Source organism: Anas platyrhynchos, chromosome 7 (assembly GCF_047663525.1).
Source record: "Anas platyrhynchos isolate ZD024472 breed Pekin duck chromosome 7, IASCAAS_PekinDuck_T2T, whole genome shotgun sequence".
In the NCBI taxonomy this organism is placed as follows: domain Eukaryota; kingdom Metazoa; phylum Chordata; class Aves; order Anseriformes; family Anatidae; genus Anas; species Anas platyrhynchos.
In genome coordinates, this window is record NC_092593.1 from 38,036,098 (window position 1) to 38,062,001 (window position 25,904).

A 25,904-nucleotide genomic window follows, 5' to 3' on the forward strand; every position below is an offset into this window, starting at 1 on the left:
TGGGAAGGGTTAAGATACTGCACAATGTGTTAAAGCTTCTCATAGCAGCAAATTAGGAAGAAGTAGCTGAAAAGTGGACAATATACCATTCCTAACATCAGGATCATGGCAAAAGGCAAACACATTTAGCACAGTAAGTCAAGAGGTGTGACTTAGTTGCTCAGGTGTGACCCTGTTCTAATGAAACCATAAGACTCATGGAGCTATTTCACATTCAGCCAGCTGAGACTAAGCAGAACCAGTAACTGTCTATATTCACATATAAACTGTATATATACACATATAACTGTATACATATTACCAGTATCTGCTTAGGAATCTCATTATTTTATCCTGAATAGGGCAAAGGAGAGATATTCGTTGTAATTTATTCATTGTAATTTCTTCCATACCATATTTGTCTCCTGGACACAGCACTTTACAATGCACATTAATTTTTGCATGTGCACTGATGGCAAATTTAAACAAACTATTGGGATATAAATATGAATTTTACCCAAAAGATAATCTTTTTCAAATATAAGTTTTAATTCTAACTTTAAGAAAGTAGCTCTAAATAGCTTTATGTTTCCTTTAATAACACTACAAAAACATGCAGATTTCAGATTTTAATTTCTTATTAGTAGAAAAAAATTAATAAACACAGACTGGAATAAATAATATAATTCTGTGAGTACTCAAAATATATGTGATCCAACTTGTACATATCATCAGTTTTTTTGTTTTGTTTTGTGTGTGTGTCTGTTTTTTGTTTTTTGTTTTTTTTTTTTTTTTTAAATACATTCAATGATAAGAAAACTGGAAGGCAGTCCAAAGTCACTTGTAACAGGAACATAGCATGAAGGGAGGCTTTGCAGAAAAAGCACCTCCAAGATTTGACTATTTCCAATGTAAAAAAGGAGTGCAATTAAGTTATGCCTTTCCTTCACAGTTTCTGCTTAGTCGTTCCACAGACTGATGCTTAGATGAAGTGCTTTGAACTGTGGATGAATACACTGATAAATGATTGCAAGAAGCAGTTTTGCTTTCTCAGGAAGCATGAAGTTGTTACACAATTCCTTACTGTAGTGAAGGAAATAGAGTGTACAGATCATTTAAAACTAAACACAATAGTATCAGAGAAACACTAGTTCATTATTTTAATTGTTAAAGCATGCATAAAATATTTCTAACTAAAAAAATGATAAAGTAAATCAACACTGATCACTATCTATACATAGTCAACATGTACACATGCTATAAGAAATATAATGACCTCAACATCATATGATTTCCCTCATTTTTTTGCCAAGTAAAATAAGGTTTATCTACTGCAGGCCTCCACTTAGTGCTATTTTAAAAAGTTTTGAAGAAGATGGTCTCATTAGACCAAAACAATTTCAAAAATCCTGCATAAAAATCCTGCAAAGCAATGCGTCTTCCTGGCAGGTTTGTGTAGTCTCCTTGCTGCCCTTCAGCCACTTTCCTATGATTTTTGTTCATGTTTCCTGTAAGGAAAGGGTTCACCGAGTCCTATCCCTAGCCATAAACATACAAACTAAAATAATAAGAATTCAGCCTTTGGAAACAAGCATAGACTATACATCTCTTACCTGGCGGCCCCATTGCACATAAAATCTGAACATCTACAAGCTTAATCACTGAGCAGTCCTTAAGGTCATACCAATTCCAGTGATCTAACCACTGCCTTAGTAATTCAACAGGAGGTTGAGCACCATAGACCTCTCGGGCTGGCATGTTAACATCATCTACAAATACAACCTGAAAAAGGAAAACAAAGGATTTTGTATTTATTTATTTTGGTGAATGTGAATTATACACTTCACTATGTGTTTTTGAAAAATGCCCCTTAAGTTCTTAATGGAATTGCTGCTGAGTTAAATTAAACCAAACTTAAGAAGTAACTTTGCTAATTCTAAAGATATTCCAAAACATAACTATAGAGGAGAGAGAGTCTGTATTTCTCTTCTTTTATCTCAGTGTATTCAATGAAAAATAGCAAAATAATACTTGCTATTTAAACCTTTCTGTGCTACTTATATGCCCTTTCTTGGAAAAAAAGATGGAGTCAAGAAGACCCATGAAAATCTGAAACTTTGCTGAGACTATGGTTCTGCTTTTAAATGTATTAAGCATTACGTCTTTCTTGGCACTGTTATTCCTAAAGCACAGACCACTGCTGATCAGGAAAAATCTTGACATGGGCATTAGTTGCCTAATGCAACTAATGCAAGTTCTAGAAATACATCTATGCATTTTATCTCTCTTCTCTTCCTTTAATTGATACAGATCAGAAATTTGGTGAAAAGGTAAACAGGTTAAATCATGAGCCTTGTTAGCATTATTATCTGAGCAGCACACTGAGATGGTTTTCAGGAGAGTTACCGACCCTTTATCCCAAGGATCAAGGAGAACGGAGAACCATGAAACACCCATCTGGGTTTCTACATTGTTTTTTTTGTTTGTTTGTTTTACCCCCCAGAGCTACATAAGCCCTCTTGATTTATTCCACATCACCCTTCCCTGATTCCAGTGTAGATGAACAACAAGGGCTAATAATGAGAGGGCTGAACAAGCTTCTGTAGCATCCCCATAACATGCAAAATCCAAGTGTCAAACCCACCATGGCCCCACTTTTAGATTTATATAAAAGTCAGAAACCACAACACTGTCAAGAGCTACATTTTTAGCAACACCTTACCTATATAGAACTCTATGTAAAAGAAAATATCACAAAATATGGAAGGGGAAGTATGATAATACAGTTTACCACTATTCATATCATAACATTTTTTCTGTTGATTAAAACAATACACACACTACTGGGAGAAGGAGTAAAGAAGATGGGAAACATAAGAAATTAAAAGAATAAATAAGAATTGGAATTCCAATGGTTTATTTGAAATTGATCAAGCTTTCTTGGTATCAGTTGTAATTAGTTGAGAAAATAATGCATTCACATATTTCTTTGCATTTAAACACTTATTTACATACAGAAATATATAGGTTACCATTCTTTTCCCAAGAGGGGGTCCAAAAATTCCTTTTCTCCTTTTATCCAGCTTAGACATTATAATATTCTGAGTCTGAGCTGCTGTAGTTTGTGCTGAAAAGTTAATAAGCAGTGGCTTGTAGACTTCTTTATTCAAATTATTTAAAAGAAAATTCTGGAAGAATTGTGAAGAAAGTTAAAATATATACATGGATAAAGTTTAAAGCAATTTAGCAAACAGTAATCAGGCATTTTTCTATAGTTTTTATCCCATTTAAATTTATAAAGCAGTAATTTATTTCTAAGGTAACTCTTATTTCATCAGATAATTTAACAATTAAAAAAAAAAATCATAAAATTAATTCATCAAAGAAATTTCTACCTCACAAAATAGATACTTTCAGATCTTCTAAAAATAATATACCTAGTATATTACATAAATTCAGTGTGTTAGTATCTTGCCCAAACACAGCATTTCATAATACTACTTAGAGTCAATTTGTATTTAATCCACACCCAAATTGACAAAAGTATCCACGGGTCCTAATACTTATGCCTAGTTTTGAGGAGTTTCCAGTAATATTTCCTACAGAGGACATAGGAAGAATATCTAAAGATAAACTTTACTGTCAAGATTGATATTGTTTTATAATGCTAGCTACCTTCCAAAGACCCTTTTTTGTTAGCTTCAATTTAAACTCTGAGGGAAATTAGATTAAAGTCACCATTTTCAAGTAAGACTGAATAGGATTCATTTCCTACCCACATGTGAGAAAAACTACAGCGCTAGAACCTTCCAGCAATTTCTGCATATAAATTAATGTCTCTAATGAATAGCCTAATCTATGTCAACAGCTGTTGGAGTTTTCAGACCACATCTTTCCAGCAGAAAGAGCATTTGATCTTTAACCTCAAAGGAAAAATATTAACTTTTGCACCAAAACGTAATAATGACAATACACAAAAACTGCACAGCAACGTGACTCAATAGCCACATTTCTTCTACTCTTTTTATCAGTTCTAAAGTCCCACAAAATATTACTTTCTTAACTACCAACTCAGAAATGAAGTGGGCCAGTAGAACCTAGCCATATTCCTCATTAGAAAGGATTTATTTATGCTTTATTATATTTCTGTCTTATGTATTTCAGGAAGTCTTCTATGAACAGATCTTGTTCCAGTCCTTTTTAAAAAATAGTTCAGAAAAGTAACTTTAAGGTAGGTTACAGACTCCTTAGTCAGCAACTTCATTTACCACAGTAAATTTAATGACACAAAAGGAAGGAAAGGTAACAGATTCAAGACCAGGAAACCAAATTTATGTTATCTGCTTGCAGATAAATGTCTTCATGCTGATTGCATGAATCATCAGAAGCAAAACTCTCTACAAAAAAAAAAAAAACACAGTGGAGGGCAAAAGAACAAATAAAACCATTTTTGTGCAGCTCAGAGGAATGGCTTACTTCTTCTTTCTCTTTTATGATTTACTTAGAGAATCTTATTAGCTAAAAATAAAATAATAGATTTTCCATATCTCCACCAAATTATACACTTTTTGCCTCAAAGAAAAATAAATAAATAAATAAATAAATAAAGCTTTCCCATGGATCTATATGGAAAACCCAATGAAAAATGTTGAACTGGAAATCTCTGTAACTGACCCCCAGCAACAGGAGCATTATGTTGCTACACTTCCCTTACTTATCAGGCTTTAGTAGCTTCTCTGAAAGACTGATGGCATCAGGATTTAACCTGCAGTATCCCTCTGATATGTATGAAGAATTAAAAGTTATATAAATTTTTTGATGTCATCCCTTAGAATCATTTTCTATGTTACCCGTACTGTTTTAATAACCACATTACAAAAAGGAACAAATCATCGCTTAGTGATAGAAGAAATAAAAAAAAAAAAAAAGGAACTAGTCTATCACAAAATAACAATGACCCAATCATTTCAAAATGCAAGTAAAGTCTGCTTTTAATTCTACAATGGCATATTCCTTAAGACAGAAGAAATAATATTGGTAGAAATGGAGAAACTAAAAAACGTTAATCGTGATTTCTTATTCTGATACCTAGTTACAATGCTTTTTACAAGATAATTCCCTTTGATTATAATTTTGTGAACTCCGAGAAATATACTGCATTTGGCCGTATTAAGTCATTATATATCTTAAATGTTTTATTATTTACTATCATACATTTAATTACCATTATGCATACAAAGAACCAATACATGCTGCCTCTTTCAGTATAAAAACACAAACCAATCACTTAAAAAGTAATTGTCAGTGGTTTGTTCTCAGTTCAGTGTTTACCTTATTTATTACACAGAATTCAAATAATACTGAAAGACAATATTAAAAGTTTTATTGCAAACTTTTCTATGACACACACCAGTACAAAGATATGAAAGGTACTGGGCAGAATATTATCAATTTAGATAGCTTACTTCAGAGAACAAAAACTTGATTTTTTTTAAGAACAGTACTTCCATCAATCAGAACCCATGGATTCAAATAAGCCATCCAGTGGATGAAAAACACAATAATTGCCTGTGAAAAGTTTGACTTAGGTGACTTATTTGCTGTTAAAGAGGACTTCTGTCACTGGGGACAGAATCAATCATCTAAAGCAGCTGTTTCCTCTGAATGCACTGCAAACTTTGAAGCTCTGCAAGTGGAGTAGAGGTTCTACAGAAAAGAATGTTGTTTGTTTTGATGTACATACAGTAATACTCATAGTAGTAAGACTGGGATCCTAAGGGGGGGGGGGGGGGAGGAGGGAGAGTGTACAATCATGTAATTCAAGTGTTTCTCATAATGAAATATCAAATAAGAATATTTCTCATAAGAAATATAAAATTATTGTGTAAGGTACAATACAATGGCTTTTGAATTCTCTGTTTTAATACCATAATAGACTTTTAAATGTATTGTGTGTCATATACAAAAAATATGCAATACAATATTGCATATAAGGTAAGATGTTTGACTTCACACGCCACTGGTATAACGTTACTTCTTTAAATATTAAACAGTTGATGACATTGCTACCTCTCAGAAAATTAATAGCAATGAAACAATTAACCATATTTTGGGAAAAAAAAAAAAAAAAAAAAAAAAAAAAAAACTTTTTTCTCCCTTTTACAGTCAGATTACCAATCATAAAAATCCTGAAACTAGAACAAGTATTAGCATTCTGCCAAAAAAATTTTCAGAAATAGCGGAAACAACAGCTACAGTCAAAATAGATTTTAACTATTATTTATGTTCCTTTTTCATTTTCTCTCAAGGACCAGGACAACATGGGTAAAGAATATTTGGCATATTATAAAACAGGACACACAATTGTTTTGATTAAAATTTTCTTTCTCTTGAAATGTGCAGCTGTTTTTCATTGTAATGACCACATACGGCCAACTGATTATCTGAAGAAAACAGCCTGGGAATATCCTGACTAGCCAATTCCCCCTCTCACTGTAGTCTGTTTCTATAAATAATTCTTTGTTTCTATAAATAATTCTATAAATAATTGCTTTTATTTTTTTGCCTTCATATTTGTTTCAGCGACAAGATTCTTGTTCTTGTCTGTTTTCAATGCACGGAATTACCATAGTAGAATCTGAATTAAAAAGTTATTAACCCCTAAACTTTTCAACAATATCAGCACACATTTGTGCTGCTTCCAAGTTTAGTACCTAAGCATTTCATTTTGTTGTTTTGAACAATCCTGACTGGATGCCTTAGTAGTATTGTGTACATCAGTGTCTGTGTGGACCATCCCAAGTATATGTGGCATAAAATAACAATGCAAAGTAAATCAATACAGGAATCATATTGAAGAATTTTGTTTGTGTAGTATTAGCAGCTTCTTCCAGTGGATATTTAGGTGCTGCTTAAGAATTTAGTCTAAGTGTGTGAAGAACAAAAAAAAAAAGATAAAAGAAAAAATATTCCACCTTTTGCTACATAGCTTTTGCTGTTTTCCTTTCTCATAATTTCATTTAATAATATCCAAAAAATCGTGTCTTATTTTCCTTTTATAAACAATGCCATCAAATTACTCCTCATCTAACCCCATTCAATAATTTCTAAAGTCAGTGTTAAAAGTACTTACAGTAATATAGGTACTTTTTCCAGTTCCTGTTGGCCCCACAAATATAGAAGGTTTTTGATGTACTGTCAACAATTCCATCAATGTCATATATCGAACTGTATCCAGAGTTGGTACAATTATTTCATTAAACATCACATCTTGAGGTATAGGAGGAGCTGATTTGAGTGTTTCCACCCAGGGTTCCCAAATTCCTGCTCCCTATTTTAATTTTTATGAAAGCCAAATATTTATAAGTATGAAAAAGCAGCATAGAATCAATGCAAACAGAAGAATCAAAGTTCTATGAATTAGCGGACGGATTTATCAGACAATATTAGAACGGATTAAAAATAATTTCATAGGTTTGTTTCAACACTATCAACTTAAATATATTTATTTAACTTGATGCAATGTAGGGTTGTCAATTCAGACTATTTAAACAGAAACGTAGTGCCTGTACCTCATTCATGCAATTACTGTATTACTGAAAGTCAAAGACTTTATCTCTCCTTTTATACCTATACACATATTACATATAATACGATACATAAATATGTAAATAAAATAAATATTGAAAAAGCATAGTCATCTTTTCCACAGAATCTTTACTCATTATAAATATCTCCAAATTACGGAATTTGAGGAGAAATCAATTTTAATGCCAAAGCTCCACAGCAAAGTTTTCTCCTTTGGATCACACTACTAGAAGAGTCTTTAAAAGATGTCAAAACTCTCCAGCAGAAAATTCATATAACTCCTTATATGAATAATATCATTGTAATCAGTTCTAAAAAAACCAACACTGTATGCTCCTTCCTATCCCCCAAAATCTTGGGATAAAAGTCATGAAATTCCTAGAGATCACTCTCTTTATTTTCTCTCCTTAACTAAGGAAGAACATGTCGTTAGGGATTATTATCAGAAGACATGAAACCTTCACAGCTGATTGAAATCTCAGCCACTTTCCTTACCAATACACAGGAATCACGCACAAGCAGAAATCTAGACAAAACTAATTCTCATTGTACAATTGGAATTTACAGGAATGAGAAAATCAAGAAGGGTACATTTATTTTGTTTTGGAGGTTTTGGCATACTAGATAGTGTATGTGCATTTTCTCCACTGGAATAGTTGAATCATAGATTCCTATCTTAAGCCCAAGGGAAAGAGGCAGAGGAGAAGAAGCACAGAAGCAAATTTTCTGCCAAATTCTTCTGCTACAACAGGCAATTTTTCTGGTAGCTGCAAAAACAAGCCTTGGCGCTATAAGTCCAAGCCAGAACACTGGACCTTACACTGGCTTGTAAGGAAGGATATCCTGCCTAATTCAGTGACAAAAGAAGCAGGCAGCAGGAAAAAAATAAAATAAAATAAAATAAAATAAAATAAAATAAAATAAAATAAAATAAAATAAAATAAAATAAAATAAAATAAAATAAAATAAAATAAAATAAAATAAAATAAAATAAAATAAAATAAAATAAAATAAAATAAAATAAAATAAAATAAAATAAAATAAAATAAAATAAAATAAAATAAAATAAAATAAAATAAAATAAAATAAAATAAAAATTACAATACACAACTTGTAGTATTCATAAAAGAGTACTTGAAAATGAGGGGCAACATCTCATTTTATAATACTTACCTTTTTGACAAACCGATAATCATAAATTGTTCCTTCTGTTGGAAATTGAACAGTGAAAGCCTTTGAAGCATGTTGATCAATACTACTCAACAATTTATATTGTTCTCTTGTCTGCTCACTAATTGGTCCATTAAGCATTTCTCGCACAACTTTGTCAAATTTCAGTCGATCATCCTCCTTACAGGTAGCTCCTACAGACCATATCAGTGAAAATAAAAAAATACCCTAGAGTTGGAATAAAAATAAGAAACATAAATTTTGTACCTGTATATTACAAAGTTCTTCTGCATTGAATCAAATAAATCTTTGTCTCAAATCACTATAGAATCATACCATACCAACTTGTTTTTATTTATAAAGCATGAGACCATGCTTCTGGTAAAGCAGAACACTGTTTATGTTGACTATCAGAATCTGATCACCTTTGATGTGCAACAGAATGCCTGACCTGCTCGGTGTAGAGCCTTTATTTTGAGAGGATTCAAGCACAGACTGGCCTTTATTCCAAAACAATTGAACTTATCTTTCTCTTATTCAAAGGCCTACCCCATACACTGATTCATACATTTATTAGCAGGGCTTATTATTGAACTGCAATCCTTAGATAGCAAGGATTATCCTATTGTCACTATCCTATTAATAAAAAGATACCAAAAACTGGAGAATCATGCAATTTTCTTTGGGTGATTTTATAAAATTCATTAAATTTTTATGAAGACACCAAAGATGGAAGACTCAGCTATGCATCTATTATAAAGTAGGTGTTTTATAAGTAATGATATTTTCCTCAGTGGACATTACAAAATATGTATTCTAATGACTGAATATAATTATTATTGCTTGTGAAGTTAATTCCACTAAAGCCTGATTAGCTGTTCTCTGTTTTGTGGGTTTATCATACTGCCTACCTCAAGCCAAGAAAAAATGTCATGATCATTCATAGCTTTAAATTTGGTTTCATCAGTAAATTCATCCATCATGCAGTCCATCAGATTCATTAGTGATCGAATTAAGTTTGTATCTGAAGTAGGAGACAGTTCCTGAAAAGAAAGAAGAAATACTCTTGACTGCACGTGTGTTTTACTCACTGAAAAGAGACCATTGGATGTTTTTTTTATTAGTAGTAGTATTTTTAAATTTTTTTTACTCACTGTGGAGATAACAAAAAAATCTGTAGGCATGTATGCCTAAGATACATTCAAAACCAAGTTAATCATACAAACAAACATCTTGCTCACAAACCTGCATCTTAACAGTAGTTTAAATATATATATACACACACATATAAATTTATACATTAACATGGCCCCATTAAAATTAATTATTCCTTTGGCACTTGGAATTGAACATAATTCATGAACTGATAGATTCTCGGAAAAGCTCTACCTTTGTGTGTTTCCTAATGAACTCAAGACAGAGTGGAGCCATTCTGTCAAACAGGCCTACTATAAATTCTTTATGAGTAGAGCTGATTCCTGAAGGCACTGTATTTAGCCATGATATCATTAATGGTCTCCAGCCTAACATATGGGGTTCCATGTAGACCATACCACACCTTGAAACCTAAAAATAAAGAAATGGGTGCATGTTATCTTATGCAGTCTCCAAAGTTTTTTTCTTATCTAAAAGAAATTAAAATATCATTCAGTGTTTAAATATACAATTCCTGGGATTATTAGGAGTTGGTATGAAGTGTACAGTGTGGTTCTGCAAGCCCTGAGACAGATGATCAAGATCCAACTTATCTTTATCCTTGAGCCAACAGAAGACCTAATGTCAAAGAGATTTTCCTCTTAAATAGAATGATTTCCCAGCACTGAGGTCATAAAAGATAATAAACTGACTAGTCCAACATTTAATTTTAATTAATTTTAATTAAAACAAGTTTTATAGTAGTTTCAAGTAAAAATTCCAAAATTCCTGTCCTCTATGACTATGCAGGTATTCTGTTCTGTTTATAATATTATCTGAACTGACACATTCAGGAGGAAATGTTTGCATTTCATAAAAAGGAAAAACTAGGTGTAGTAGAGATAGATAGGTACCATGAATGCTGTAACTGTTGGTTTTATTGGAGTTTGTCAATGGGATTAAAGATTTCTCCATGAATTATTTTATTTTTCTTGTCAGACACTTACAAAGGCCAGACTCCAAACAGTTACAGGCTCTTCAGAGGAACACAAAATTTCTCAGAACATATTGTGAGATTATGAAAATCTTATGAAAAAGAAGAAAACCAACCCACGATGTCCTTTATTTGAAACATGTATGTAATAAATACAAACTTAAAATTATTCTTCTCAGTTAAGCATACTTTTGAAAAATTAGAAAAGAAAATCTTCACTGTATACCTTGATAACGAAAGGTAATTGTAATTCAAAGAGAGGTAACTTACAGTAGCAGGAGAAGCAACTTCTAAATCCATTGGTTCAAAAATAAGGCTCATCTGCTGTGACATTTGGATGATCTCTCCACTCATAAGGCACAACTTTTTATTATCATCAAGCACAGTATTCATATTCTCAATCCATACGGCATCCACTGGTCCATCAAAAATCAGCCATTTCCTATCTGGGGTCTGGTTTGAAAAGAGAGAATAGAAAGGGTAAAGGGAAAAGGAAATCAGATATTTATATTTTAGTCAATTATGTATGCTGTAAAAGAACTATTTCAGAACTAAAATTGTTTTCCACACACACAAAAAAGAAAATATTCTGAGTACAGATTTGTATTGACAAGTAGATTCTGAAATTACAATCTACATTCACAATTTAATTTTATTTCTTTGAATCATATACTGTAGTTAACTACAGAAGGTTAATATTTTTACTAGATTCTTACAATTACACTTGCAAAGCAGTACTTTGCTTCAGTTAAGCTGAAACATATTCAAATACTTTGACTTATGACAAAACAAATACAATTTATCAGTGCATACAACTCCATGCTCACCATGAAAGTCAATAGGACTAACTTAAGAGATATGTTGATAAAAACCTAAATTTCATGTTTGGTATTTTACAATATAAGTGAATAAGTCATACGTTTCTTACAGCAAAACACAAAGCAGGTGTGCAGTTCTGCAAACACTGCTAAGAGTAAACGTATGCATTGAAAGGTCATTTCCCATAAAGCTCTAATGCTGTTAGTACTTACTGTGGAAGAAGCAAATGCTCTGAAGCTCACTGCTAGGATGCCATCTGACCATTCATGTGAAACTGGATCAAATTGTCCGTATAGCTGACCCATTGTTATGGATTTGGGATTTAAAACAGTGATCTGAACTTTGTTTTCTTCCATCAGCCCCTAAGGACACAAAAACAACCACAAAAGTAATAAAATCTGTTAATACAGAACATGCCATTTATTATGCCATACATTATATTTTGAATTTTACAGGTATTAAATCTTCATAAAACTTCCGGCAGGTTAGAGAGTGAAAGGCATCATAAATATTACATTTGAAAGATGGTTTACAAATGTATAAAGACAATTATCCCAACTTCATCACGTGTAGTTGGAAGTATAGTTTTAGTACTGAACAGCAGCTTGATAAAAAAATTAAATGGATTTATTTATAAAAAAGGGATTTATTTATTTTTTCAAGCGTTAGTGAATAGGACCTTTGCAGGTCCTATCCCTAGGATAATAGGGATATCCCTAAAGGGATTTTTTGTTTGTTTGTTTTGTCTTGTTTTCTTGCTTTGTTTTTTACTTAAAACATGCAAAGATATGTAATTTTATTTTTAATTAACTTCAATTGATTCTATTCTTCTCTCCTTGTGACTAAATATGATATTTAATATTGCACACATCAAAGATCACTTGAGTGAAACCACTGTTCTACGGGAATGAATTACAAACACTCATTTGAACACCAATTTAATGGATAACAATTCACTGAATTAAAAGAAAAAGCAGAAAGTTAACTATTGTTATATTGGACTGACAGACAGGAAAAGAATTTCTCCTACATAACTAAAGCAAAAGCTTCACAATTTAATCTATTTACAGCTATAGCAGGCAAACAAGCAAATAAATGATCATAAGAATAGAACTCTTTTTAATGGTTATACCAATCTGAAAGTCTAGCAAGCCTAATCTTGCTGATATCTGCACAAAAAAAAAAACAAACACCCCCACACAATGCACCTGCCTAAAGAAATTAAGGAAATTAAAGGATTTTGCTAAGGTGTTTGGCTACATGTTTCCAGCCAGCAAGCATGAAGAAATTCAGTGTCCTGAAGATGACTTTTGCTTTGTGGCTGTTACTATTTAAGTCTGAAGGTATCTGGAGTTCTCAGAAAATCCTAATAAAAAAAAAAATAGATTTGACCAATGCAATTAAAGAAAAAAAAAGTCTTAATTAAATTATTTCTGAATAATAGAATACGTTCACCAGATCAACAAAATTCCATTGACTTAATCTCCCCTCTAACGTTCAGAAAGTTAACTAGGTTATTACATTTCCATGATTTGATTATTGGAAATTATTTTCTCCTAGACCTCTTGAAAGTAAAAACTTACTTCCAAGAAGAGAGAAAAATGGGTATGTATACTGGTTCCAACCAGTCTCAAAAGCAGTGTTGCTGGGCTGTAGATTTATATCCTGCAAAGAAGGGAGACATAACAGGAAAGAGTATGAATGTTCAGCATCCAGTGACTGGCTATTTCAGTGCTCCTCTTTTATTCGTCTGCTTAGACACATCTTTTGTTGTCTTCTTCAGTAGTTTTAACAACCTGCAGGAAAGCTTAAGATCTCTACCTAATGAACTTTCAATATCTAGACTGCTCTCTCCTTTGGGCTGGGACCACTTTTAGATGTATCATTTGATACAAACCTTTACAAGCTTCCATGAGAATACAACACAAGGAAATACCAGAGCAATCTGGTCAAGCAACAAGCAACCTGTCAGAGATGTTCAGATTCCTAACTTTCTGTGAGAAACCAGGAATTTCAATTTCTCACAAAGTGGTGCTGGAATTAACTGTGACACTTGATCCCACTTTTGTTATTCTTTACAAAAGCAATTGGTCATTTGAAACGTAATGAGAATAATAAGCTTAAGTAGAAATCTTTCTTCCAAATAAAGCTACACTTTTAAAGATTGTCATCACTTTTACGAGGCTTGCGCTTCAGAGTTTTCTTGATTCACTCTTACTATCTATGACCCTGGCATTGGCTGCATGGCCAAAAACCAAGCCCAATACACAATATTTGTAAAAACAAGATACAATGGATACAGAGGCCTACTGTAGTTTTTTGCATGTTTGTGACTATCCTTCACTGATGGCAAGACTGCTGGGCATGGCAGAAAAAGAAGGATTTTCATTAAATTCACCTTGCGCTATTTTCTGATAGTATAAAGTGGCATTTTCCAGGATATGCAAAATGCAATGAAAAACTGAGATTATTAAAATGCAATGCAAGCAAATAAAAGAACTAAATCATTTAATGAAAAACAAATAGTTCTGCTAGACTCCACCGATGTACTTTCTAGAAAATTTCTTTTCCTTATAATGATAGTGCTAGTAGTGGCTATGAAGTTTTTCATAGACATGAGAGGAGGAAAAAAATCGAGAAAATAGGTAACTACGTAGCCTAAGGCTCAAACACACCCTGACTGTATGACCAGTTTAAACAATCAGAATGTCTGTAGCAAAGGGAAGGAAGAAAAGGGATTCATTTTATCAAAAGGAGGATCAGACACTTGTTACCTCTTCTCTCTGTTTCAATCTCAGGATAAGCATTCTGGTATAAATTGGGATTATTTAGTTTCCGCATTTACATGGTTTTATTATATTTTCATCAGAAAAACTTCAAAACTTACTGTAAATTGATCAATTTTTTTCGTGTATTTCTAAACAGAATAATCTCTTTTAAAATAGAGTTTAATATCTCTCATGAGTAAGTTGGAAAGCTGGTGCAAAGCTGTCACAAGGAAAAGTTTATCCTAAAATTTAAAGCAGCTAATTCATTCTTTGTCCAATGTGATGGAAGAGTTCAGAGAAAATTCTGTATGTAGAATCATGTGAAATATGTATCTCTAAAATTGGTTCATCTTGTCTAATATAAATTTGAAAGAATAGCTTCTCAATCTGTTTTCAGTTTTTGCTTATATTGCTCTAGAGTTTCCTAGAGTAAATTCCATATTAAGTATCAATACTGAAATATTTAAAATTTGTTTGAAAATAGTTTTCACCAGAAATATTTATAAAATATGTTAAGATACCTTCTCACATATGTCCCCCAGTGCTCTTGCCAGAACTCGGTATGCACAAGTTTTTCCACCAAAAGGTTCTCCAACTATCATAAAGCCATGACGCACAATCATCATCTCATATATCTGCAAGATCTTCATAGCAAATACATCAGTCATTTGCAAATTCATAGCAGCACAGTTTGTTTTGATGGCTTCCAACAGGTCATTGTAGTCTGGTTTTGGTAGCTTCACACCAGGAAACAAATCAGAGGTAATACCCTATCCAAACAATTAATTGGAAAGTACACTTATTTTCACAGTCATTTGGTTTGAAACTTATGCAATCAATCCTTTGTCCTTTAACACTAGGCAGACTAATATCTATTTTGATTGAAATAATCATGAATTTCATATCACCCTTGTCTGAGCTTAAACTCTGATTTCATAATTTATTACTGATATTTATTTCATGTACAGTTTTCATGTTTACCTGTGTACACAGAATAGAATTACCTAAGCATGCTCTTTCCTGATAAATATTAACTTTTATCAAACTAGTTTATACTTGTTTTACTTAGAAAGTCGAACAAGCTTTTACCTTTTTCTCTCAATAACTGAAAACTAATTAACAGAAATTAAAAACTGAAGTTTCTGCGTTTTTGTTTACAACAAAACAAGAAAGATTAAAACAAAAAAGTTGAAGATAGAACAAATTACGTAAAAGAATCTCTGTGATATCATTTTATTAAGATAGACCTGAAGTATCAACTCTTAAAGTAAGGATTACTTACAGAACTTTCGAAATAAAACATATTATTTAGAAATGACAACAACAATAATTACTGGTGAACTTAGAATCACATTATTTTGACATTTTTCATGTCATTGGGTATTTTAGTTTCCTTCTAACACGTGCTTTGATTTTCATTTAGCACTGTTATCTTCCACTGTTAAAATGTTAATGACCATAAAACATCCTGACCTTAAAGTATATCTATTATTAAAGTATATTAAAACACACGCCTAGCATTCTGTGCTACCAAAGGCACATTTTCCAATCAACAGTGACAAAAACAGGGCTTTCCCAATTAAAATAATTATATTTTCCAAGCAGAAATAACCATGAAGTGGTAATCAAGGTGACCAGCTGTTTTTTGTCTGAAACACATTTGGTATAAAACTTCTATTACTCAGTCATTTATCTCCTTTTCACGGCCTGTTAAGAATTAAAGACTTATGCACTTGTGCTAGTTTATGGTCTTTCTATGCTTTCTGTGCTAGTTTATGGTCTTTCTGTGCATTATCTCTAACTGAGATAATGACAGTAAAAAAAAAATATCTATTAATGCTTTTCTTCTTACAATGTGGATGACATAACTATGGTGAAATGAAGGAATATCATATTAAAAGAAACCAGTTAGTATTGCTGTAAGTTTTACTGCTGGATAAAATGGTCTCCTTCACAACAGAGCAGGATCAATGTTATAAAAACATATTGAAAAAACATATGAAAGTGAAAAATGTATAGTCTTACTGATAAATATATGTATACTAAATTATTAACATTGCTATTCTTATTTTCAAAGACTGAAATTCAAAGAAACAACTAGTGAAGATGCTTCAGTTTTCATAGACAAATCCTCTAAGCTTATCTTCATGATTTACAGATCTGTGAAAATATGCTCATGACTCAATTTCAGGAAAAAGTGCCACATCTAGGAAAAACTAGATTAGACTAACAGTGTCCAGAGACATATGTTCAGTTTCTAATTCACTACTTTTTCTGTATAACTTTTGGCAAGCCAGTTACCATTTCTGTACTTCAGATTTCTATTTTTTTTCATAAAATTCCCATAGCAAAGAGCTTCTATATTGCGTTTGGGCCCTTGTGGATGTTTTATTATCGCAATGATCCAATTTTATTTAATTATAAAATTACACAATATAAGTATTATAGACTGAAAATATTTGCAGCTAATCTTTATGTTTTCTACCTCAAAAAGTGGTAAATCATGAGACAAGAATTTAGGCAGGTTGACATCTGTAATGGATCTAAGTAGCAAAATTTCTTCATCCTCTGATGGATATTTCAGCTAAAAAAGATATAAAATAGCGTTAGTTATTTTTATGTGTTTAGAAAACAGATCTTAAACTTGTAAGTTTTACAGAACTGTTTTTGTTGTGCATATATGTAATTATTTTGTCAGGTTCAGGTCCAGTGACAGTCGCACATGTTCTGGACGTATGTTTATGCTTTGATATCAAGGTGTTTACAGGCGCTTTCTATAGTCAGGACAATTTCACTTTAATTTATGCCCAGTTATGGGTATTGTTATAAATTTAATATTAGATTTTTTTTTCTAAAAAATTGATTTCTTGCTTTATAAAGTATATTCCTTTTTCTTCCTAAGTAGGACAATTTTCCCTGCTTTGAGGTAAAACTTCAGCCTTCCAAGAGGAAAAACTAAAACCTTGCATAGAGATATGTTTCCTAGAAACTTATGTGCATGTTTTTGCCATGATACACAGCTTGTTTACTTTTTTGTTTTGTTTCATTTATTTGTTTTGGGGAGCCAGGTTAACAATAGAAGGATTATAGTTAAAAACAAAAAGAAATATAGTTTATATTAGTCTACCTAAATAAAAATAATTGAATAAATGAAAAGAAAATTTATTAGCAATGTCTTTTCCTTCATTAATAATGCATGTCAAGACAATACACTGCATTCTAAACAGTTTTTCTTAAAGACTAGAGAGATTGAAGTCACATTTGGCAGAGAGTAATTGGAAGGAGCTCACATGCTACGGCAAACAAATCTGAGCTTGTTAAGAAAAGCAGAGGAAAGCAGTGGCCAACAAGCCAAATACAACTCTCTGAATTTGCATTTATCTAGAATTTTTGAAAGATAATCAGCACCATAGGCCTGCCATTCTGAGACAAGCGTTTGTGTGAATGGTCCAACAACTTCCTCTCTTCTTGATTTTCCTCAGCTTGTGGAAACATACCCTTTTTGTTTTCATACATATCACGAGATGAAATGCGCAGTATCTACTTTCCTTTACATAGAAACGCACACCTTCTGTTATGAAGGAGCCACACTACTACCAAAGTCACTGGGTTACAAAGAAAATTTGAGAAATCATTTACCTTCAGGTTACCAGCAGCAGTGAGTACTGACTTCACAGCTCTCATTCCATAATCATAATGGTGCTGAGAAGACAACTGCTCTGAACACAGACGGTATGTAGCTACAATTTTTACTGATAGAGGTCGAGCAGTAACAAAACCACAAGAATAAAGAACTATCTCTGCAATCATGGCATAATCAGGAACCATCATAGCTACCGTTCTAAAGAGAGCCTATTAAATATATAAATGAAAAATCACATGAGAAAAAATTACATATTTTTATATATAACTTTTTCTACAATTACATAAAACACTAAATCTTCTCATTATTTCATTAATTCGGTGGTAGCCAATTTAAGTTAACTATCATTATGCCTGGAGTTTCTTTAGGCTATAGCCTTTGAACTTTTCCAAACTCTCCAATCAAATTCCCTTTACAAAGCCTAATAAAATAGGGCTAATAGGGCTGCTACTAAGATGATGAAGGGCCTGGAGGGGAAGATGTATGAGGAGCGGCTGAGGTCAGTTGGCCTGTTCCTCCTGGAAAAGAGGAGGCTGAGGGGAGACCTCATCATGGTCTACAGTTTCCTCACGAGGAGGACTGGAGGGGCAGGTGCTGATCTATTCTCTTTAGTTACCAGTGATAGGACCCAAGGGAATGGTGTCAAGCTGTGATGGGAGGTTCAGGCTGGGTATCAGGAAGAGGCTCTTCACTGAGAGGGTTGTTGCACACTGGAATGACCCCCCCAGGGATGTAGTAACAGCACCAAGCCTGTCGGAGTTTAAGAAGCGTTTGGACTGTGCTTGGTCATATGGTCTGAATTTTTGGGTAGACCTGTGTGGTGCCAGGAGTTGGACTCGATGATCCTTATGGGTCCCTTCTAACTCAGGATATTCTATGATTCTATGATTATAACTACAGTATAATATATTCAATGTTTTTCCATAACCACCTAGAAATACTTTAGTTTCCATTGTGACAATTCATGTTTGTCTTCACGCTTTCTTCATTCAAGATTAACAACAACAACAACAAAAAAAAAACAACACATAAAATGCCACAAGCTTTAGAAGGAATAGGGAAATGAAATACAACTGCCATAAATGAGTTCCTGCTGTCAGACTTCATGTACTAGCACTGTTTACTGCAGCCTGTGATTCAGCTTTACAGTAGCTTAAGCAAACAAGCATCGGAATATTTTCAAAGTTTCCACTGCTTTTCACATTCTACCAACAAGTTTTTGTAATTTCTTCTTTTTCATCTACACAAGTAATGATTTTGAATCTTGTATTCACAGTATGTGTTAATGAGTAAAGTTCCCAGACAGTTCTAAGAGATGTTTACAAAGGTTGTACATTATCTTCATCTTTATTAATTGATCAATATATTTGCTTAGATTTCTGTTTCTTTCTGTAGACATATAACAACTATATTTAAGGGGTAAAAAAAAAAGACATAGCACTATTTTAGCAATCACTCAACAAACAGTTTAAATAGAACAGAAATCTCTTACATTATAAATACCACAAGTCCTGTCAGATCAAACTAAATCACTTGTCGGAAATAAAAAATAATTAAAAAAAACATTTTTTATTCAATATTAAGATGTTATTTACTGTTTGTACATTATAAACTGTTCATTTTTGATATTTCAGGTGCTTGGTCAAGAAACACAAGGCTTTATTTATTTATTTTATCCTGACAGACTGATAGATGTAGAATAATCTGACCCTTTCCTGACATTTTTAAATTCATTGTATTTCTATTTTAAAAATTCTTTATAATTTCTGTATTTAACAAAAAAAAAATTCACTTTCTGTATTAACTATTAAAAGTAATGAAATGAAAAGTGCTAGAAATACCTTAAGATTGTCAGGAAGCTCTGAACGCCCAGCATAGCCAGGATTCATGGTAATGAAGACAGCACACGTAGGGTTCAGTTTCAATTCTGTTCCTTCAAATACTAATAAATCAGATCCTGAATTAATGCCTATGGAGAAATAAAAAATAATGTAATTGTTGGAAACTTTTTGTTGCACCTTTATTCCTTTTTATATGTAAAGTAAATTATGGTTATCATAACAGTTTACCTCTTTGGATAGTAAAAATCTGCTGAGCAACAACTGAGAGTACTTCTAAATCAATCCTGTTGAATTCATCAAAACAAGCCCATGCTCCACAAGACAACAAGCCCTAGAACAGACAGACATAAGATTAATTTATTGGTGACTGCCTATTTTGGGCATACAAACACTGATCAAAGCGATTCTGTAATAAGAAGTTTTAACTTGCAAAGAAAGAACTCATATACACGATCCAGAGCATTAAGTTCTCAGACTCACTCCCAATAGCAATTGCTCCAAAAAGAATGATATTTAAAAAGTTAGTTTGCTCTCCCTCCCTCCCTCCCCCTCCCCCCCCCCCCCCAAAAAAAAGACAAAAAATCTTGTATAAAGTAAACCAAAATGCTAATTCTAGGCACTAGTTCAAAGTGCCTGTCAAATACATACAACTGCCACATTATACCTCTAGAGTCAATATTTTGCAGCTGAACAAGGGGGAAGACTTCACCTCTAAACAAGACTACAAAAAACTACTCTTTCTGTCTTTTTCTGTTCTTTTCTGTCTATGCTTGACAGTGTTTAAAGTGACAACAGGCAACATAAGGAATTCTGCAGGGCTAAAACCAACCATTTAATTTACAGTACAAACAAAAATGACAATCCTTTTACAACATATTACAGCACGACATGTTTTAAAGTGTAACTAAAGAGCAATTCTCTTTTCCTACAGCTCTGCTTAAGTTATACATCTTTTTTGAAATATGCTCCCCAAATATACTGTTTCTGTAGCACAGATAGTCTTTAGACAGACGGCATCTTGTAATTTGTTAATGGTTATTCTAAAATTCCCATTTAAGATGAAGAATTTTGCTTTCGTCATTTTAAGTAAAAACTTTTAATTTCACTTATTTGGGTGATTTGTTGTCATGTTGAATTTTGAAGCCACATTATATGGTTCCAGTGCCACCTCTGACAGAGAAGAATGATGGTTAGGAAAGCATATTTTCTCTGTTTTTGCATCATTCCAGTCTAAAATAGGATAGTTTGGAATGACACAGATGGTCATTCAAGATATCAAAATGGATATGCTTGATTTATATAATATAATGGCTCTCACCAGTTTAAAGATTAAATTAAATCCCAGGTCCCCTAAATTTGTAATTATTTACTAAAAAAATATTCATTTAAATGGCATCTATGTTGCCTATATTAAAGGAAATCACTTCAGGTGTATTCTTATGTAAAGTAAGAGCTATCTGCACAATGCTAACATTAAACAGGGGCCTGGAAGTTGAAAAAAATACATTTAGGTCTTAAGAGCACTTCAAGTGCCAAAGCAAACAAAGGGATTTAATATAACTGAGCATACAACCCTCAAGACTTATCCAAACCTTAAAAAATTTTCCTAATGCAAGGTAATCCAGTCCATCAGAACAATTGAAAACCACACACTGCTTAGCAACAGCCTTTGCTAAATCTTTCGTAGTTTCTGTTTTTCCAGTTCCAGCAGGACCTTCCGGGGCACCTCCAAGATGCAGGTGTAGTGCACCAAATAACGTTCTGAAAATAAAATAATAGAAAAAAAAATATACCAATTTTTATGCTATTTTTCTAGCTGCTCCAAATTTTACCAGAAACTCTTAAAAATTAGTTTCATGTCTGCATTTTCCTCCGATGGTACAATTTGCCTGCTCTTGGCAGCTGTATTCTACAAATATATAATGACATACCAAGTTTACTTGAAGTTCAAAATAGGACTTACTAAACTTACTAAATAGAACCTTACTAAATTTACTAAATCTTTCACTTACTAAATTTGATCCTCTTGTAATTTATCACCAGTTATAGTATTACAAAAGATTTACTTTATCACAAATTTAAATTAAAATATTCATACAGGACCAATTCTAATCAACGAAAAGAAACATATACTATTCTATTTATGCCTATTAGAATATCAAAAACATAATCCTGGAGTTCTATTCTAGTTCTATCTATTCTAGGATTAATTAAAATAGATCAACTAAATATATTCTTACTAATAGAGAACATTTAATAACATGTAGTTTTACCTGTAGCATCTGTCTGTAAGTGGAGTAATAACCAGCCTAGGTGTATTGCCTAGATACTCATATCCATACCTCAGTCCAGCATTGATCATCCTTGTTTGTAGATGTCCTTCCTATGAAACAAGACATTGATTATAGAGGTGTAATAAACAATTACAAAATAAACTAAAATTAAATAAAATACGACAATTCAATATTATTCCTCAAGCTCATGCATTGGCACAGTGTTATTAAAAAAAACAACTGTCCAACTACTCATTGCTTTGAGACAACTTCAGTGTGACCCAATTAAACAAAAATATTACCTTTTAATAGATACTAAAGTATCAACATGAAAGAGACCATTTTTTCCACTATTTTTTATCTTTAAAAAGTATCGTACCAATCATATTGCAGAGTAAAACTGTCTTGTTTAGCTACTTAGAAAGATAATCAGCTTTCTAAAAAGTGAACAGAAGCAATCATGGCCAATAGCTGTAGTAATGTTCAATCTGATGACTCAGATATGGCAATACATATACATCTATTTTAATGTCATGTGCACTGTCTTCTGTATTACGGAAAATCTTGTCCTGATGAATACAAATATATTGTATCCTATCAGTATCCAGTATAAACATCATTATTTTTCCAAGAAGGGTAACACACAAATATAATAATACTGTCAATAAGTCAGATTAAATGTTTAACTGTCATCTATATAACATTTTTTATTCTGCAGAATCAAAAAAAAAAAAAAACGGTCTTTGAGTGAACAACTTTTGCCTGTGATCTCCCCTGCAAACTCAGCAAATGCACTGAGACCCAGCAGTGATGAAAAACTAATTTTAATTAAAAACTGTTTGTGTTTGGCTATTGGCCATTTTAGTTAGCAATCCATAGAATTATCAGTTAGAGGTACTCTCTCATCAGCAGAAATTCTCGTATTAGTGTAACTATTCTCTGTGTCAGCACACAAACAGAAATTGAAAAGCTGTGAACAGAAATTACCTTCTAATAGGATTGAGAGGTATCACTTACCTCCCAGTAGTATCTAAGCTGACTTAACCATTCAAAGTCACTCTCATCTTTGACTTTCTTGCTTACTAGAGATGCAAGAACATCCCTAGCATGAACATCAAGCACAACAAGTGCTTCTAATGTCACTCGATTCTGCTTAGACAGCTTTCCTCGCACCAAGGTGACAATGTCCTCAATCTGTCTATTATTCTGTTCCAGAAAATCCTCTAGTGCCTGGGAAAAAAAAAAAAAAAAATTAAAGTTAAGAGATTGCATGTCCAATCTGAAGTACAACTATTTTTTCTTATATTACTCTTATTTCTCCATATTAAAATGTTCCTTCACGCTATTATAATAGTACAATGCCTTTCATTCACTAGTATAGTTGAACTTTTTTTTTGGCTTTGTTTCCTACTTTTACAGTACCATATGTAATACATCAATGATACATATTTGAAAACACAACAATATACATGTTTTTCTTCCTGGAACGCATGAATAAGTCCTTTGCTTTTTATAAGTTTCACATTAAGAAAATGGAACTGAAAAAAATATATTAAAAAAAAACATTTAAAATTATAGTTTTAAATAAATTCTATAAATTTATATTTTAAATATTTATAAATTATATTTATATCATATGTTTAGAAATTATAAAATTATATAAAATATAAATTATAAAATTTTATAAGTTTTATATATTTTTTTTTTAAAATATAAAAACGAATTTCACATAAGAAAATGAAGAAAAAACCCACCTCTATGTTCTACAACAGTCAGAAAAAAATAACCTATCTATAATTCAAACAAGTTAACAAGATAATTTATTAAACAGGAAAGACCCAATTAAGGAAATCAATTGTACCAAGATAGTACTTAGAAGCTGTGAAGTGCCTTACTGAACTCATAAAAAGACACTGAAAAACACACTGGAGTTTGACAGTTAGAAATCCATACGTCTTATGCACTAAAGGGCAGACTCCTGTATCCGGCTGGAGGTCCACAGTGAGCTTGAATGTTCTGAATTTTTACAGAAAAGGTCCCAACACTATTTTGTTACTGCTCTTCTGCAGGAGCCAAAAATTAAATGCTGTGGTGAGATAGGACAGGTCACACTATGCCTTTATGAAAACGCATGCCACAGGAATCTAGCTACTCCACTACAAGAGCAGCAGGACTAATAGAAGATAGTACCATCTGTAAGAAACTGTCTACATATACTTTAATCCAGATAACTAACACTCAGTGATCTAACTTAAGGAGGCAGAAGCTTAGACTATGTGGAAATGGAGTTTGAGATGCTCTCAGCATTTACTAAACACTACTGTTTTTATCCATCTTAGTACTCTATTTGTTTTAATAAGAAACTTGAGTCTTTGATGTATCTGCAGCAGTTATCCGTTCAAAACATTTAACTAAAAAAAGTTTGAAAGGAGTACGCATGTGCATAGATATGTGAATAAATATTTAATCTTAATGAGTGACTTTAAATGATATTGGCATCTTGTCCCAGAAAACACTGAAGAACTTCTGCTAGAAAAAAAGATGTTTGTTGCCGTGTGCACAGAGTATATTACCTTTGATGTTAACAAGAATGAGGTAGGATGTTATTTTTTTTTTTTTTTAACCCAGGATAAATCTGCAGATTTATGCAGAGTGCAGTATTTCTGTCCTCTCACGTGGTCACTGATTGTCTGTCACATTTCTTATGCTTTAGTATAAAATAGAGGAATGATAAAGAGAAAGAATTGAAGGTTGTAAGACAGAGTTCTCCCTGTCATAGATTTCTGACATATTGTCAGGAGATGCAAATACCTTTCCACTCCTTCACTAAAGACACGCCCTTTTACCTTGCAGAAAAAAAGATTTTGGGGCTGTAGTCAGAGGGGTAGAATTCTCACTATCGCAGAATTTGAGTAAAAGCTATAGATATGACAAGTTTCCCTGAATGTCCAGGTACAGAAAAAGCTTAATACAGACAGCACATGAGGCTTTGTCTAGACTCAGAATGACAGCTCAAGGATAGAACATCTCATGTCTCAGAATGGCTACATCCAAAAGGAAATATTAATTTCAAAATCTTCAAGAATCACTGTTCGGGCATATCTTTAAAGTAGCCATTCCAAAGATTAACTATTACATTCATCCAAAGAGGTTATGACCAAAGGTCTAATTTATTATATTAATTTGACAAAACTTAAATTTAAAACATTCTTACCTTTTGGCCATTTCTAATAGACATCTCTACCTGCATTGTCCAGAAAGTTTGGGATACACAAAGAACTGTTTGTCCAGGCCACTCTCGTACCCAATGAATACGTAAAGTTTTTGGATAAGCTTCAACTGCATCCCCGATGACCTACATAAGAAAAAAGCACACTATAACCACATATAAAAACAGGTAATGTTCAGCTTTAGAACTAATTTAGGTTAGGTTGCAGTACTGAAAATCAAATAAATCAGCCTCAAATTTGACTGTAAAACTGAAATCCTGCAAGCAAAGCTCTTAACAAAGCTTAAAAAACCAACAAAATGTCATAATATGAATTAAATGATCACACAAAGTTTCTGAGAACTAATTTCACAACATATTCTAATATGAATTATGCCACTGGCAACTTAAAATTTTCTAGCTCCATCTACAATGAAACTAGAAAACAAGTACTAATACAATTTAATTAGAACTAACACCAAACAGAA

At 32.5% G+C, this 25,904-nt stretch overlaps 1 protein-coding gene across 7 annotated transcripts in view; it reads right to left on the minus strand.

Annotated features, from left to right (window-relative positions):
- The window catches only part of DNAH7 (dynein axonemal heavy chain 7), a 110,368-nt gene that overhangs the window by 48,631 nt on the left and 35,833 nt on the right, over positions 1-25,904 (minus strand). For 6 of the 7 annotated variants that reach the window (XM_038182328.2, XM_072040568.1, XM_072040567.1 and 3 more), the window contains 17 exons: positions 25,423-25,563; positions 23,226-23,438; positions 22,209-22,318; positions 21,528-21,696; positions 20,164-20,266; positions 19,936-20,063; positions 18,091-18,303; positions 16,937-17,035; positions 14,973-15,221; positions 11,896-12,045; positions 11,135-11,317; positions 10,126-10,302; positions 9,648-9,779; positions 8,740-8,964; positions 7,112-7,309; positions 3,012-3,167; positions 1,593-1,761 (listed from right to left, as the gene is read on the minus strand). In XM_038182328.2, the coding sequence (XP_038038256.2) occupies positions 1,593-1,761; positions 3,012-3,167; positions 7,112-7,309; positions 8,740-8,964; positions 9,648-9,779; positions 10,126-10,302; positions 11,135-11,317; positions 11,896-12,045; positions 14,973-15,221; positions 16,937-17,035; positions 18,091-18,303; positions 19,936-20,063; positions 20,164-20,266; positions 21,528-21,696; positions 22,209-22,318; positions 23,226-23,438; positions 25,423-25,563 (2,815 nt within the window). The remainder of the gene's footprint in view (positions 1-1,592; positions 1,762-3,011; positions 3,168-7,111; positions 7,310-8,739; positions 8,965-9,647; positions 9,780-10,125; positions 10,303-11,134; positions 11,318-11,895; positions 12,046-14,972; positions 15,222-16,936; positions 17,036-18,090; positions 18,304-19,935; positions 20,064-20,163; positions 20,267-21,527; positions 21,697-22,208; positions 22,319-23,225; positions 23,439-25,422; positions 25,564-25,904) is intronic. The other variant, XM_072040563.1, reaches the window with a different exon arrangement.